This window comes from Notothenia rossii (assembly GCF_949606895.1).
Source record: "Notothenia rossii genome assembly, chromosome: 11".
Classification (NCBI taxonomy): domain Eukaryota; kingdom Metazoa; phylum Chordata; class Actinopteri; order Perciformes; family Nototheniidae; genus Notothenia; species Notothenia rossii.
Genome location: NC_136910.1, coordinates 40398619 through 40412002, shown reverse-complemented (window position 1 = coordinate 40412002; position 13384 = coordinate 40398619). Strand labels below are relative to the sequence as shown.

The following is a 13384-nucleotide window of genomic DNA, read 5'->3' as shown; positions in this document are numbered from 1 at the left end:
GGAATTTAATTTGTAATGTTAAGTAAAAGTACACATTGATATCGTGCTATATTCTACTCCACCAATTTTCTTACAGCATCAGGTACAAATTAGGATTTTTGAACATGAAGAGTATTAGTATTAGTAGTTTTTGCTAAAATGTTATCCGAATACTTCCATCAATGGATAATTCTAACATGATTTCTTCTGTTATTTCCTCTGTGCAGTAACCGAGAAATGCTTCAACAGCGGGACAGAGGAGGAAACATCCGGCTACGAGAGTGAAGGGGGTCGCTCCCTCTCCCCCTCGGCCCCCACTGACTGCACCTCCACCCCTCCGGTATCCCCTCCGTTAGGGAGGAGACCCCGTACGGCCTTCACAGCAGAGCAGATCAGCAGCCTGGAGAGGGCCTTCAAGAGAAACGCTTACCTGGGAACACAGGACAAATCCGAGCTCTGCAAGAAGCTCAGCCTTTCTGACAAACAGGTACAAATCCTTAGATCATATTCGAGACAGCTTTTTCAGGTTCTTAGGTCATCTCCTTAGTGTTTTATTTTGTACTTTATTTAGCATTATTTTTTCTGCAAATTAAAGACCTCCACATGACACACATATATAAACCAAATTAATTAATATATAAAGTATTGTAGCTAAATAATTTAACGTGTAGGGCTTTTTTGGAGACTATTGCACTTGTTTGTTATTTTATTAATTTACTGCTGTTTGTTTTATTTTATTTTATTTTGTATGATATTACCTACGTTTGCGAGTGAAAACATTGTCTAATGAGACTTCTTCTTCTTCAGATCAGAAACTGGTTCCAGAACAGGCGGATGAAGATGAAGAGGACGGTGCAGGACGCCCTGGCTCACGCCTGCCAGGCAAACGTCGCCTCTCAGTTCATGCATTACCCCGAGCTGCAGGCCTACAGACCGGGACCCTACCCCAGATATCACTCTGCAGCAGCAGCCCAGGACGTCCAAGCCACTACCTCCTACATCCACCCACACAGCCTGCATTACAGCTCCCCTCTGCCCAGCATCACCTCTCTGCCCCTGGACTCTTTCTACCAGTACAGCAGCCTCTCTGGAGTCATTTTGCCGTCTGCCACATCTCAGATAATGGGATCCTACTCAGCTTACCCTCAGTATTACTGACACTGAAGATGTGTAGCGACTGTAATATCTACTGGTATCTTTTGTCAGACAAAATGAGATTGTATTGATTGTATTCATCTTATCCTAATAGGATCAATGCTATAGAAATATAAGGAACACAGGCAATGCTTTAAAGCTTGAACCATGATTTTAACAGGGCGTGTGCAATATTTTGATTTGTGTGTGGATATCTCTGCTTATATATATTTAAATTTGAATATATTAAGTTGTTTTATTTGATTTGTGTTTGTTTTGTCATTGTGAAATCAGATTGCTAAAATAAAATCATTATTAAAATTAACATGTCATCTCATTTGTTTAATCTGAACCTATGGAAGAACAAATATAGTTAGGAAAAGTGGGTGTAATTTAGCTCTGTACACTTACCTCAGTACTCTAACTTAAGGGACTTGTACTTGATATAAGTGGTTAGATCTCAAATAAAAATGTTTTAACAGTTTTACATATTACCAGTATATCTCAGTATTATTTTATATCTATACATATGTATTACTAAATAAAATTGTATCTGAAATATATTATAAATAGATCTTTATAAATGACATTATAAAATGACACAGAAACATTTAATCTTCTATTTAATACACCAAAAGATCATCTAAAAAGGGAAACATATTGTATATTTCTTCTACTATACTATATATTTGCCTACTACTTAATACATTATATAATTACATACTTTAAGTTCAAATGGTACTTTTGAACAGGCTTAAGGTTGTTTAAAACACTAATATAATGCAACCCCCATATGATGCAAATCAAACACACCTACAGTGCTACGTCACCAGCAGGTGCATGCTGGGTGTGGCTAACCTACATGCTAATTTATACAATGAGGATGCCAATGGTTGGATTCTCCGTCGGGAATTCTGCAGTAACTTTAAACTTCCGTGAGGACTTCTTGCTGTTTGTTGACTGGTCATAGCGGGACAGAGGTCGTGTGGTTATTTATCGTTTTGGAAATAAACAAGCAAAGAAGTTGGAGCTGAATAAGAGTCAGGGGGACGAGGTGTACGAGACAGGATGAGGCTCGAGCAGGTAAGTACAGTGCAACTACAACCACACACTGTTTTACACTCCTGCGTGAATTTAGTATTGTATGTAAGTCCACCTTGTATTTTATATGAATACCAGAATTAATGGTAGCATTGGTAGCATTGTTTTTGGTGAAAATTACATTTATTTTCAATTCCTGCCCTGTCATGTGCCAGATATCATACTACACTGGACATGCACTACACACCTTTTTTTTGTTTTTTGTTCTTACTCTTTTTTTGACGTAATTTCACATTCTAGCACAGTTTATTGTGCTTATACCTTGATTGTTGCCAACTACGATGCTCAACAGCTAGCTTAACGGAACTTTTAAGCTGGTATCAGTTTTGTTTACCACCAATCACGGGAGTATTGTGTATAGAAAGTGTTGAGTTATATTTCTCGCGCTACCTAACATCCATGAAGGCAACATGACAGAGGGAGGCCTGCCACTCAGGATGCCAAACTACACTTTGATAAGCCCCGCCCCCCAAGCAACATCAGGACCAAAAGTTTGAAAGCGAAAAATAAAGATCTGAAAGTGAAAAACGATCTGAAAGGGAAAAACGATCTGAAGGTGAAAAGCAATCTGAAACCTGAAAAAACAAGATTTGAAACTGAAAAAATAATTGTTTTGAATCTGAAAACGAAAAATCTGCAACTGAAAAAAATAAGGATTCAAATATCAAAATATGTATAAAAGGGAAATCTGAAAATAAATATTTTATTCAAAAAAATTGCTGAACTGAATCAAAAATGATATTCAACCTGAAAAATTATTTCAAATACTTATTTTTATTTTGAATACATCATTGTATTTTTCAAAGTTCGGGATAAAAACTTGAACTTTCAAATAAATTGTATTTTTTTGAATGATCAAAACGTATGACCCTGAAATAGCTCCATAAAATCCAACTGAGGAAATCCACCTGAATATGTACCTGATAGCCAAATAAGACAATGCTGCCATCTGTGGACAGATATAGGTAGTGTTTGTAGCCTTTATTTAACCAGGCCCCTTGAGATCAAAAGATCTCTTTTCTGACCTGCAGGACATTAGTTACACATAAAAACAACAGAACAGGGATACTGTAGTATATACAGCTCTGAAAGTAACTGAATACATTTGCTGAAGTACTGAACTTAATCCTGAGGTGCTCTTCCTTTACCTAAGACTTTCCATATTATGTTATACTTCTTTTCGACAAGATTTAAAACATGGTTACTTTGCAGATACAGATTAATAATACAAAATACAATCATGAAATCAAGGAAACTTGATCACATTTTAAAGAAAACCAACTTGTATCGTCTCTGCATTGTTAAAAAGGAGTCAAGTTTTTGGCCATAAGGAATAATTTCCTTTAGAAATAACAAATGTTTTTCTTCAGGTGGTTTTATTCTCTGCACCATAAAAGAGACATAGAAAGTGGCGTTTGTATGCTATTTTTTCTTCTTGATATATTATAGATTTACAGAAATGTTGGTAAATTCATAAGCTGTCTATAAATAGTTCAAATATTTGCAAAATTAAAATGATCTACACATTAATGGATACATAATTTAAGGGTGTATAAGTCCGAAATGGGACTTTCTGCATAATAAAAGCTTTTGGTACTTTTATTTGATGCCAATGCTTTTATTTATATATTATTATTGTTTTAATGCAGGACTTTTACTTCAACAACTATTTCTAAACTGTGGGATTTCTACTTTTATTTTAGTAAAATATTTGACTTGCTTCTAAAATATGATGCATTATTATATATTTAACTACCCAACTGCATATTAATTACTTTGAATGAGTTCCGCCTCCCTATGAGAGATTCACTAAACATTCACACGAGTATTAATGACAAAGTAATTTATAATGTAATCATAAACCACCAGAAATTGAAGTAGTTGAGTAATTTAAAATGTATTTGGCAGATTACATTTATTATGTTATTTAACATAAGTGAAATTTTTATGTGAGACCTTTTCATGAAATGGAGCATTTAACACTGTAGGATTAATACTTTTACTAAGTATATTCTTCCACCACTGGCAAGAATAGACAATCACAGAATAGTTTATTAGAAATCGGCAAATTATATCTACTTGGAGTAGGTAGGAAAACTAGGCAGGAAAACAAAGTATGTCGACACATATTTTTCATCATATTTTGTCATAACAACAAAGACATTTCACAACCAGATGGAGAGTGGATAAAAAAAAAACAGAACGCAAACGGAACCTCAATCTGAGCCAATGGCTAATACTGGATTTGACATGTGGGCGTGACGGACAAAATCAACGAACCAATGGGAGAGCCGTTAACGCGGAAGTGGCGGATCGTTGGGCCAATTGGAACGCTCCCTGACGTGCACCGACAATGAGCGTGAAGGCTGAGCGCAACCCAGAAAGCAGCTACGCAGGACGGAGGGGCAGAAGCCGAATGGTGGAGCTGAAGATGGCGGATGGCGACAGCGGGAGTGAGCGCGGTGGTAGTAGCGGGGGAGGAGGCGGTGGTGGAGGAGGAGGAGGCGGCGGCGGTGCCGGTGCCGGTGCGGGTCCGGGTGGAAGCGGCTTCCAGCACTTCCAGAGGGACCAGGAGACCCAGGAACTAGCGTCCAAGCGCCTGGACATCCAGAACAAGCGCTTCTATCTGGACGTCAAGCAAAACAGCAAGGGCAGGTTCATAAAAATCGCCGAGGTAGGGGCCGGGGGCTCCAAGAGTCGCTTGACCCTCTCCCTGTCGGTGGCGGCGGAGTTCCGCGACTACCTCGGGGATTTCATCGAGCACTACGCCCAGCTTGGGCCTAGCAGTCCGGAGCAGATCGCCCAGGCCACCTCTGGGGAGGACGGCGGGCCCAGGCGAGCTCTGAAGAGCGAGTTTCTCGTCCGGGAAAACCGCAAGTACTACCTGGACTTGAAGGAGAACCAGCGGGGGAGGTTCCTGCGGATCCGGCAGACCGTAAACCGTGGCCCTGGCTATGGAGTCGGGGGGCCTTCGGGCGGCATGCTGTCCGGCCAGACCATAGCCCTTCCTGCCCAGGGGCTAATAGAGTTTAGAGACGCCCTTGCTAAGCTCATAGATGATTACGGCGGAGACGACGAGGAGCTGGCCGGGAGCATGGCCGCCGGGGGCTACAGCGAGCTCCCCGAAGGCACCTCCATCATGGTGGACTCCAAGCGGTTCTTTTTCGACGTCGGATCTAACAAATACGGAGTGTTCCTGCGTGTGAGCGAGGTGAAGCCAAGCTACAGGAACTCTATCACCATCCCGTTCAAAGCCTGGAGCAAATTTGGAGGAGCTTTCAGCAAATACGCCGAGGAGATGAAGGAGATCCAGGAGAGGCAGAAGGATAAAACGTACGAGAGGAGAGACGAGTCCGAGGGAGACGACGTGGACGACGACTGATACAATTTAAAAATAAAACCGCTGTTATTCAAGTAACATGACAGATCTGCAATTAAAGGGGGGGGGGGGGTATTTTGCATAAAAGAGAAAAAGCAGAAATGACAAAGTGCATGACAAATCGTGCTGTAATAGCCTACTAAAGTTTTGTGGCGTAAAAAAAAAGTACATGTGCAGGGAATTATTCGTGTATTATCCTAAGGGTTGGAGGGCTGAGGGTTGGAGTGATTAAGTGAATCTGAAAGTGAAAAAAAACAAGTGGACTAAATGTGTAAATGAGATAGTCTCATTGTTAAAAAAAAAAAAAAGAGTGCTTTATTGTAATAAAGTGGAAAAAGAGAACCTACTAAAACCAGCAAATTGGTTTTTATAACTAGAAAGGAAGCCAATGAATGCTTTCCTATTTGCAACATAGTTTATATTTAAAGAGTGAGGAGTCAACCTGTTTAAGATGTTTTCCTTGCTCCAATTTAAGGGGGGAGAACTAGCATCCATTGTATTCCTGTTCCAGTCCAGGGCAGATTGTGGGATTTTTGCAAGTCAGTCAGATGAACCTGAGAGGGATGTATAGAAAGCTAGCACATCAGCAGCCGTCAAATAGCACAGAAGCCTGCAGGATGCAGTCAAACGAAAAGATTACCCAAAATATTAGGACGAAGTTACTGAGAGGATTATCTTTAAGCCCAAACAACAAGGGCCTTGCAGACTAAACTGAAGCTTTGACTCCTGTAGTCGATTACAGTGCAGATCAGCTGGGTTTTATGTTATACATACAATGTTCGCAATATATTTAAAGCTTAAATCATGTTGTTTAAACTAAGATTCACTTTCACACCAGAGCGTCCCCGGTGTTTGAGAACAACCAGCCAACAAGTGGCGAGAGGACAGTCTCTTGTTCCCCCTCCAAGGACTTCTATTGCTTATTTTCTCCCACATGTCACTACAAGGGTCCAAATATCCGGCATTCGGAGGGGGGCGCTGCATCAGATTCAGCGAAAAGCTCCTCTGACCTTCCAGCTCTGCCGGACTGCAGAGCGTCAGCGATGAGTTTTCCCATCAGCCTCTCTGTCACGGTCAGAGCTGAACTGACAACCAGCCACAGGCCACTTTCTGACGTAACTTCCAACACGTGAAGACCCTGGACAGAAATTAATTGATGGATGTTTTTCTTCTTTTTTTTTTTTTTCAAAAGAGAACTATATTGAAATGAGATTCTACTTATAGGAAAACATATTACTGAACAAACCAGCAAAAGATATTTTGAAATACGTATAAAGGAAAATGTATTGTGTAAAGGAATTCCAAGTCTAAAAATAATAATAAAAAAGGTTAATTTCTTAAAATAAAGTTGTGACTGAACCTTCCAGATTTTTTTTTTTCCTAGACTGAAAGTATAACACTTCCTTAATTAAAAAACACTATAAATGCAATACCTGATGTTGTGGTTGTATATGTTCAAATCCCTGTGTTCCTACAGATATAATCTATGAGTTCTGCAGCCAGAATATGAACGTAAGCAGTGGGTTATTCTTGTTATTGGGTATTTTCTTGACTAAGGGATGAATCCTTTTGTCATTAAAATGTCTGATACATCTCTCTTAAGTCATTCAGCTTGCTTATGTTATCCTCCAGCATTCCAACACTGACAAATATTCAGGTTATTATGATTTCAAACATTAAAAAAATCAGGAAATCTTTACAAGTTGGAAGTAATTCCCAAAAATGATTGGATTTTAAAACCGTCCACTTGCAAACAGCATCAGTTTGTGTAATCTGTTTTTAATTTTTATAGTAAATGTCGCCATTTAGTGTTGTATTGGAGTAAAGTAGTTTGGTTCACTGGAACATTGAAATCCTTACTGGGAAATCCAACCGTATCAAATCCAGTGCAGGATTAAAGTGCTTTCACCTCAGAGGTCAGTGTGAGGATTTATAGACTGCAACCATATATTGAATTGGTTTGATGCTGCAACTAACGATTGTCTTCATTATTGATTATACTGTTGGTTTGCAAAATGTCAGAAAGCAGTGCAAATTTCCATTACAATTTCCTTAAGCCTGGAATAGTCTTTAAAAGTCATGTTTTGTCAGGCCCACTGTTCAAAACCGAAAGATATTCTGCTTACAATCACACAGCGAGTAAGTATTCACGCCTGATAAGAGTAGCCGGAAAACCCTTGTTATTTATTTAAAACAAATGGTGAACTATCATTGTTGCAAATGCATTTTCTGTGAATCCACATTTATCCTTTTTATATTACTTTGAGATCAGATACGTTATATTTTCAGCCTTATCTGTTTTTAGTACTCCTTTACAAATGGAAGTACTGCATGTATTAAAATGCAGCTTATTATTTGGTAACTGTATGAATCTTAATTAGAATGTGTAATAAGTATTTAGACAGAGAGCAAAGAAGAGGTGAACTTAGAAATTGTGGTGAATCTTTCTCAGTACTTTATTTGATATACTTTAACGATGAAATAAATATAAATTCCGCTCATAATATTTTCAGCAAAAAGGTCAATGTTGATGTGATGATTAAACAAATCAAGGGCATAAATTGATAAATTATAAAAGGAGAAGATTAATCAGAAAATAATCTGCTAAATTGTTCGTATAGCAGCCCTAATTGGAATTCTACTGTGGTTCAAATAGGCCTCGTATTTCCAATGTATGCAGAGTATGAAGAGCATTTGCTTTACAGTTGCTGTAGACAGACACACACACACACACACACACACACACACACACACAGACTCAGAGTGTAGCGTGAAGCAGCAACTGTCTTTAGACGTTTCTAAAGACTGTCAGCAGGAAACGGCTCAACACAACGAGAGTTTGTTCTAACATCCAGTGTCAAATCAGAGGGATGAGCTTGGTTAGTCCTGGTCGTTCTGCTATATATAACCACCTCCTTTTTCTCTGAAGATGAGATGAACATGTTGTGTGAAAACATACAGCTAAACTTGTGTCCCTCCTGACTCTGTTGTGAGGAGCAGAAAAAAAGGGGGGGGGGGAGAAGAAGGCTTCAGGGTAACGTGATCTCCCTCCACGTGCTGATCTACTGTTGTTGCTCCTTCCTCTCTGCTCGGACCTTTTCTCCTCGCCTCCCCCCCCCCCCCCCCCTCACTCAGTAGTTCAGTAAATTGGCAGCTGCTATGCACTCATGTGTGCGCTGTGAGGGTGTGCTGACAGGACATACTGGCTATTTTAATGTGGGAGGCCTCTGCAGACTTGACATTCCTGTTCAAGGAGTCAGCTGTGCCATTAGGACCTCTTTGCCCGGGGGCAGCGGCGTACAACAGTGTGATTGTGCTGCTCACGTGTGGTACGCACGATCCTGCTCTATGTGCAGGCAGGTACTACTTATTGAGAGCGGTTTTATTAATGGACGTAAGCCTTGTGCCTATTTTCTTCTCCTAAAACAGTGTTAAGAGGTCAGTTTGTTAGGGTTTGTTTAAATTCAAAGAGAATATTGTTGGACGTTGGACAATCAGGCTGTATGTTTTTTTGGGACTTACATTTTATGATCACATTTTGGAAAATTGGCTCTGTTAAAAGTAGGCCAGTTAAGCTATTAGCAGTTCCTATTTGCAGTGTAAGGATAACTATCACTAGTTTACTTTTATGGTGCGGAAAACTTGAAAAACACGTCCTAGGTCAGTGTTCTTCTGAATGTAAAAGTATGTGTGTTCATGTCCCTCTGTTCAGATTTCACTGAGTTATGGTTCCTTTTCTGTGTTGGCCCAACAACTTTAAAACCACTCTTGAAGTATCAAATATTGGAAACAAAGCAGAATAACTCAATTTAATACATGTAATATTTCCCTTTCCTTTCATGCTAACATTAATAGCATTTAGCAACCATAAACCTTGTTTTTCAGCGGTCCGTTCTGCTGTCTGAATTTCACAGCTTGTTATTGTGCCATTGAAAGTTGGCAACCTGTACATTTTCCTTCTCTGACTGACAACTGGATCAAACCAGCCTCTGTCTCATACAGCTGTTACAATATACAGGTAGATACTAACATACTAATCATTTATCACAAATAGGAACATGATCAACGTTATGGAATGTTTGATCAAAACCACACAAAAGAAAGACTATAAGTCAGATACAAATCATGCCAGTTCTTGGAAATGATAGTACGACAGAGCAACTTTAAGAGGCACTCGACTAGCACATCCATTGATGAGGCCTCCTGTGCACATTCACACAGATGCTCTGCATGTAATGTCACTTTTTGAAGACGACTTCATTCCCCAGAGCTCCGAGGTGAGAGGCCGGCTCCTCTCGATCCTTAATGAGAGCTTCGGCAAAGGAGGGAGCAAATCCTCTTCATTGGCTGCTGCTGTAGCTAAAAGCACATGGAAATAGATTGTGTATAAAAAGACTTGCAGCATAATATCGACAGATGTGGCCTTTGTGAGTATGAGGATAAATATGTAACAGTGCAGTGAGTCACAGTGAAATCCACAGGAGTTGTTTCAGTGTCTTGTTTGAGGTCCAAGGTATTTGCACAGTATGTACAACAAATATAAATAGCCTGCCTTTTTATTATGGTATTTCTCTGGTTTCCATTGAGAACATTCAGCTAAATCTCCAGATGAGGTGAGCAGGAGGTCTATTCATGTTTTCTGAGAAATATCGTTATTCTTCTTAAATCTACACCAGGGTGGCTCTTTGGATCAATATGGGTTAATCAGACCGCTACTTTATCTATGACTGAAATATCTCAACAACCAGGACTATTTGATGGATGTTTAAGAAACTTGTATCATTGTATTACTAGTATTATCAGCTAAATGTACTTCGAGAATCAGCAGTACTCGTGCTGCAGTAACATGTCTCCAGTGACTATCTGATTGTTTCTCACATGGTCAGGTTTAAAGCAGTATTGTAATGTTGTTGCTTGTCGAGGTGGAGCTACTTTGAAGTACTTTATAATACAGTTAGATAGTTTACTCCTGTAGTTCCCAAGCTAGGGGTCGCTTCCCTCAAAAAGAGTCACCAGATTTGTTTTTCGTCGCGCTTTTATGTTGATAGGTAAATAGAAATATCTCTTTGGTGAAACTCAAAAATGATCCAAAACATGACAATACCTAATTCAGTGAATTAAAAATATGTCCCTCTGAGATGCAGTGGAGCAGCAGTATATAGTAGCATACACAGAACGATTCAAGGAAAGTACAAGTACTTCAAATATGTACTTAAGTGTAGTACTTGGTTGAATGAACATAGTTAGATTCCACCATTTATATAAGTCTCACCTCATAATCAGTCAGTAAAGACTTTCAGGATGTTCAACGTGCAACATAGAGTCCAATTGAGGAGGGAATCATAGTTTCTCTTATGCCCCATTCATATGAGATACCTATAATAATAATAATAATAATAATAACTTTTTTTTCATATCCAAGCCATTATAAATCTTCAACCAATCCATTATCACTCCGTAAAGTCTCCATGAATACTCCTCCACTGTAGAGCTCCATGTCCCTGATGACCTCCCATCACCACTTTCATCCCACTCTCACCTCCCGGGCAGCAGTAATGTGTGCGAGCATGCACATGTGAACAGTGGGACTATTGCAGCCTGTGAGCAATATAATACCTCACCAGGCACTGTGCCAAATCAAGACGGGATTATGCCACATGCTCCCAGCAGTCCATCACTATCACGCTAGGATCAGTCAGATCCAACCGTGTGTGTGTGAATTCATTGAAAGTATCAAGAGTCAAAGTGCTTAAAATGGTACTTAGACTTTAACAGGTCACATAAGGAATATTAATCTAATATATATAAATATATATCAGCCCTCAAAACTCACCTTTTCACTCTTGCCTTCAACTCCTATTCCACTAACCCCTCGACCCTATTCCACCTAGTATAGCACTTTAGTACTTTTCTTGTTATTTTTCTTTGCTTGCTTGTAAAGCGCTTTGAGAACCAGGAAAACCACTATATATATATATACATTTATTATTATTATTATTATTATATAGTATGTGCTAAATTAAATCTCATTGGGTGGCATGGGACTTTTCTGCTTTTAAGGTGGTTGTTAAAAACAGCATTATTTACCTCTGAAATGTAAGTTGAAGAATAAAAGAAAATGTAAAAATACTCCATTGCAAGTCCTGCATTGAAAATCTTAAAGTATCAAGATTAAAAGTACTTAAAGCTGGAAAACATATCATTAGGTTATAACTCATGTATCCTATTGAAGTCCAAGCAGTATGTTACTATTGTTTGTAAATGGTACTCCCCTTTGGAGCTGTATATAATAGCATAGAATTCAAATACAAAAGTACATCACAACAGTTTACTGTGTGTGTGTGTGTGTGTGTGTGTGTGTGTGTGTGTGTGTGTGTGTGTGTGTGTGTGTGTGTGTGTGTGTGTGTGTGTGTGTGTGTGTGTGTGTGTGTGTGTGTGTGTGTGTGTGTGTGTGTGTGTGTGTGTGTGTGTGTGTGTGTGTGTGTGTGTGTGTGTGTGTGTGTGTGTGTGTGTGTGTGTGTGCAGAGGGGTGGTCAAACTAAAGTTTCAAATACTAACAGGTTGCAGAAGAGCTGTAGCTAATATACTGAGGGGGGGAAAGGTGCATGGTAACAGAACGAGAATCTGCAGAGGGGGAGAATGACAGAGGAAGGGAAAGTGGCAAAAAGGGGGTTGGGGGAGTCAGGAGAGAAAGGGAAGGAGGGAGAGGTGCACGAGATGTTTGTAGGAAGCAGGGAAACAGGGGCAGCGGCAGGGAGGGATTCTACATTAGCGAGGGGAAGCATTATCCTGCTGTGAGGCCGGGCTGCTGGGGCTATATTTAGCTTCTGTTGCCATGTGCCGGGAATGTATGGCAGAGGGAGACACACACAATCACATGCCCACACACACACACACACACACACACACACACACACACACACACACACACACACACACACACACACACACACACACACACACACACACACACACACATAATACACACACATAATACACACACATAATACTTTCATGCTGGTGTTTCTGCACTCCTGCACATGTGAGTGTGTGTGCAAATTGAGGGTTGCAATCTTTTAGTTAGAAGTTTTTTATCATGCATGCATGTTGGCCTACACTTAAATGAATGTTTCCTTTTCGCTCACACACTCTGACACGTGATTTTTTTTACATTGTAGGCAATCACTAATACTGAAGAAGGGGGTTGTGAATATTTTCGTGCCACACGTGTCGGTAAATCAGAAGAACCTCAGTGCCAGATTAATGAATTTGACCTTAAAACCGGTCGATGGATGTGATATGGAAGATATATTCCGTGTGTTTTGGTCAAGGCAGCAGTAAGAATAGAAGATAATGAGTTCATACATTTTTCTTGCAGCTCGTGACCGTTTTGCCCCTTTAAAGTTAGATGCACATCATTCCATAATCAGCTTTGCGCACCCACGAGCTGAGCATCTCTCATTGGTGCTGCAGTCGAGTCGAGACACAGTCCAAGGTGTCGCCATGCAAACCCGAGCAGGCAGTACCAATGAAAAGAAGTCGACTTCCTCCCCGCCGCCTCTGATTGGCTGAGTTTCTTTAAGTCTGTTTTTGGGAAGAATAAGAGCTGATTGACATTTCATTTGAGCAGAGCCGTGAAGTTCAGATTATGGGAGGTTATGGATGTTCGTCTTTTATGGTGTGTTCTGTGACACCTACAGAGGACATCTTTGTGGTACGGTATATCACTAAATCATATTCTCATTGATCACAAAGAGTTAAACCCTGCTGTGTACCGCTGTGAAATAAAAA

At 39.9% G+C, this 13384-nt stretch overlaps 2 protein-coding genes across 2 annotated transcripts in view; one reads left to right on the top strand and one right to left on the bottom strand.

Annotated features, from left to right (window-relative positions):
- The first annotated feature begins 4552 nt into the window (after positions 1-4552).
- Positions 4553-6952, top strand: purbb (purine-rich element binding protein Bb). Its single transcript, XM_079660709.1, has one exon. The coding sequence runs from the start codon at positions 4568-4570 to the stop codon at positions 5594-5596; it is 1029 nt and encodes a 342-aa protein (XP_079516835.1). The 5' UTR covers positions 4553-4567; the 3' UTR covers positions 5597-6952.
- Positions 6953-9388: 2436 nt separating this feature from the next.
- cnnm3 (cyclin and CBS domain divalent metal cation transport mediator 3) overlaps positions 9389-13384 on the bottom strand; it is a 30279-nt gene continuing 26283 nt past the window's right edge. Inside the window, exon 11 of the mRNA XM_079660688.1 lies at positions 9389-9952. Within this exon, the coding sequence (XP_079516814.1) occupies positions 9807-9952 (146 nt within the window). The 3' untranslated portion in view covers positions 9389-9806. The remainder of the gene's footprint in view (positions 9953-13384) is intronic.

Excerpts from the sequence above, each read along its gene's own strand:
- purbb (XM_079660709.1), top strand. The coding sequence starts at position 4,568 with ATGAGCGTGAAGGCTGAGCGCAACCCAGAAAGCAGCTACGCAGGACGG.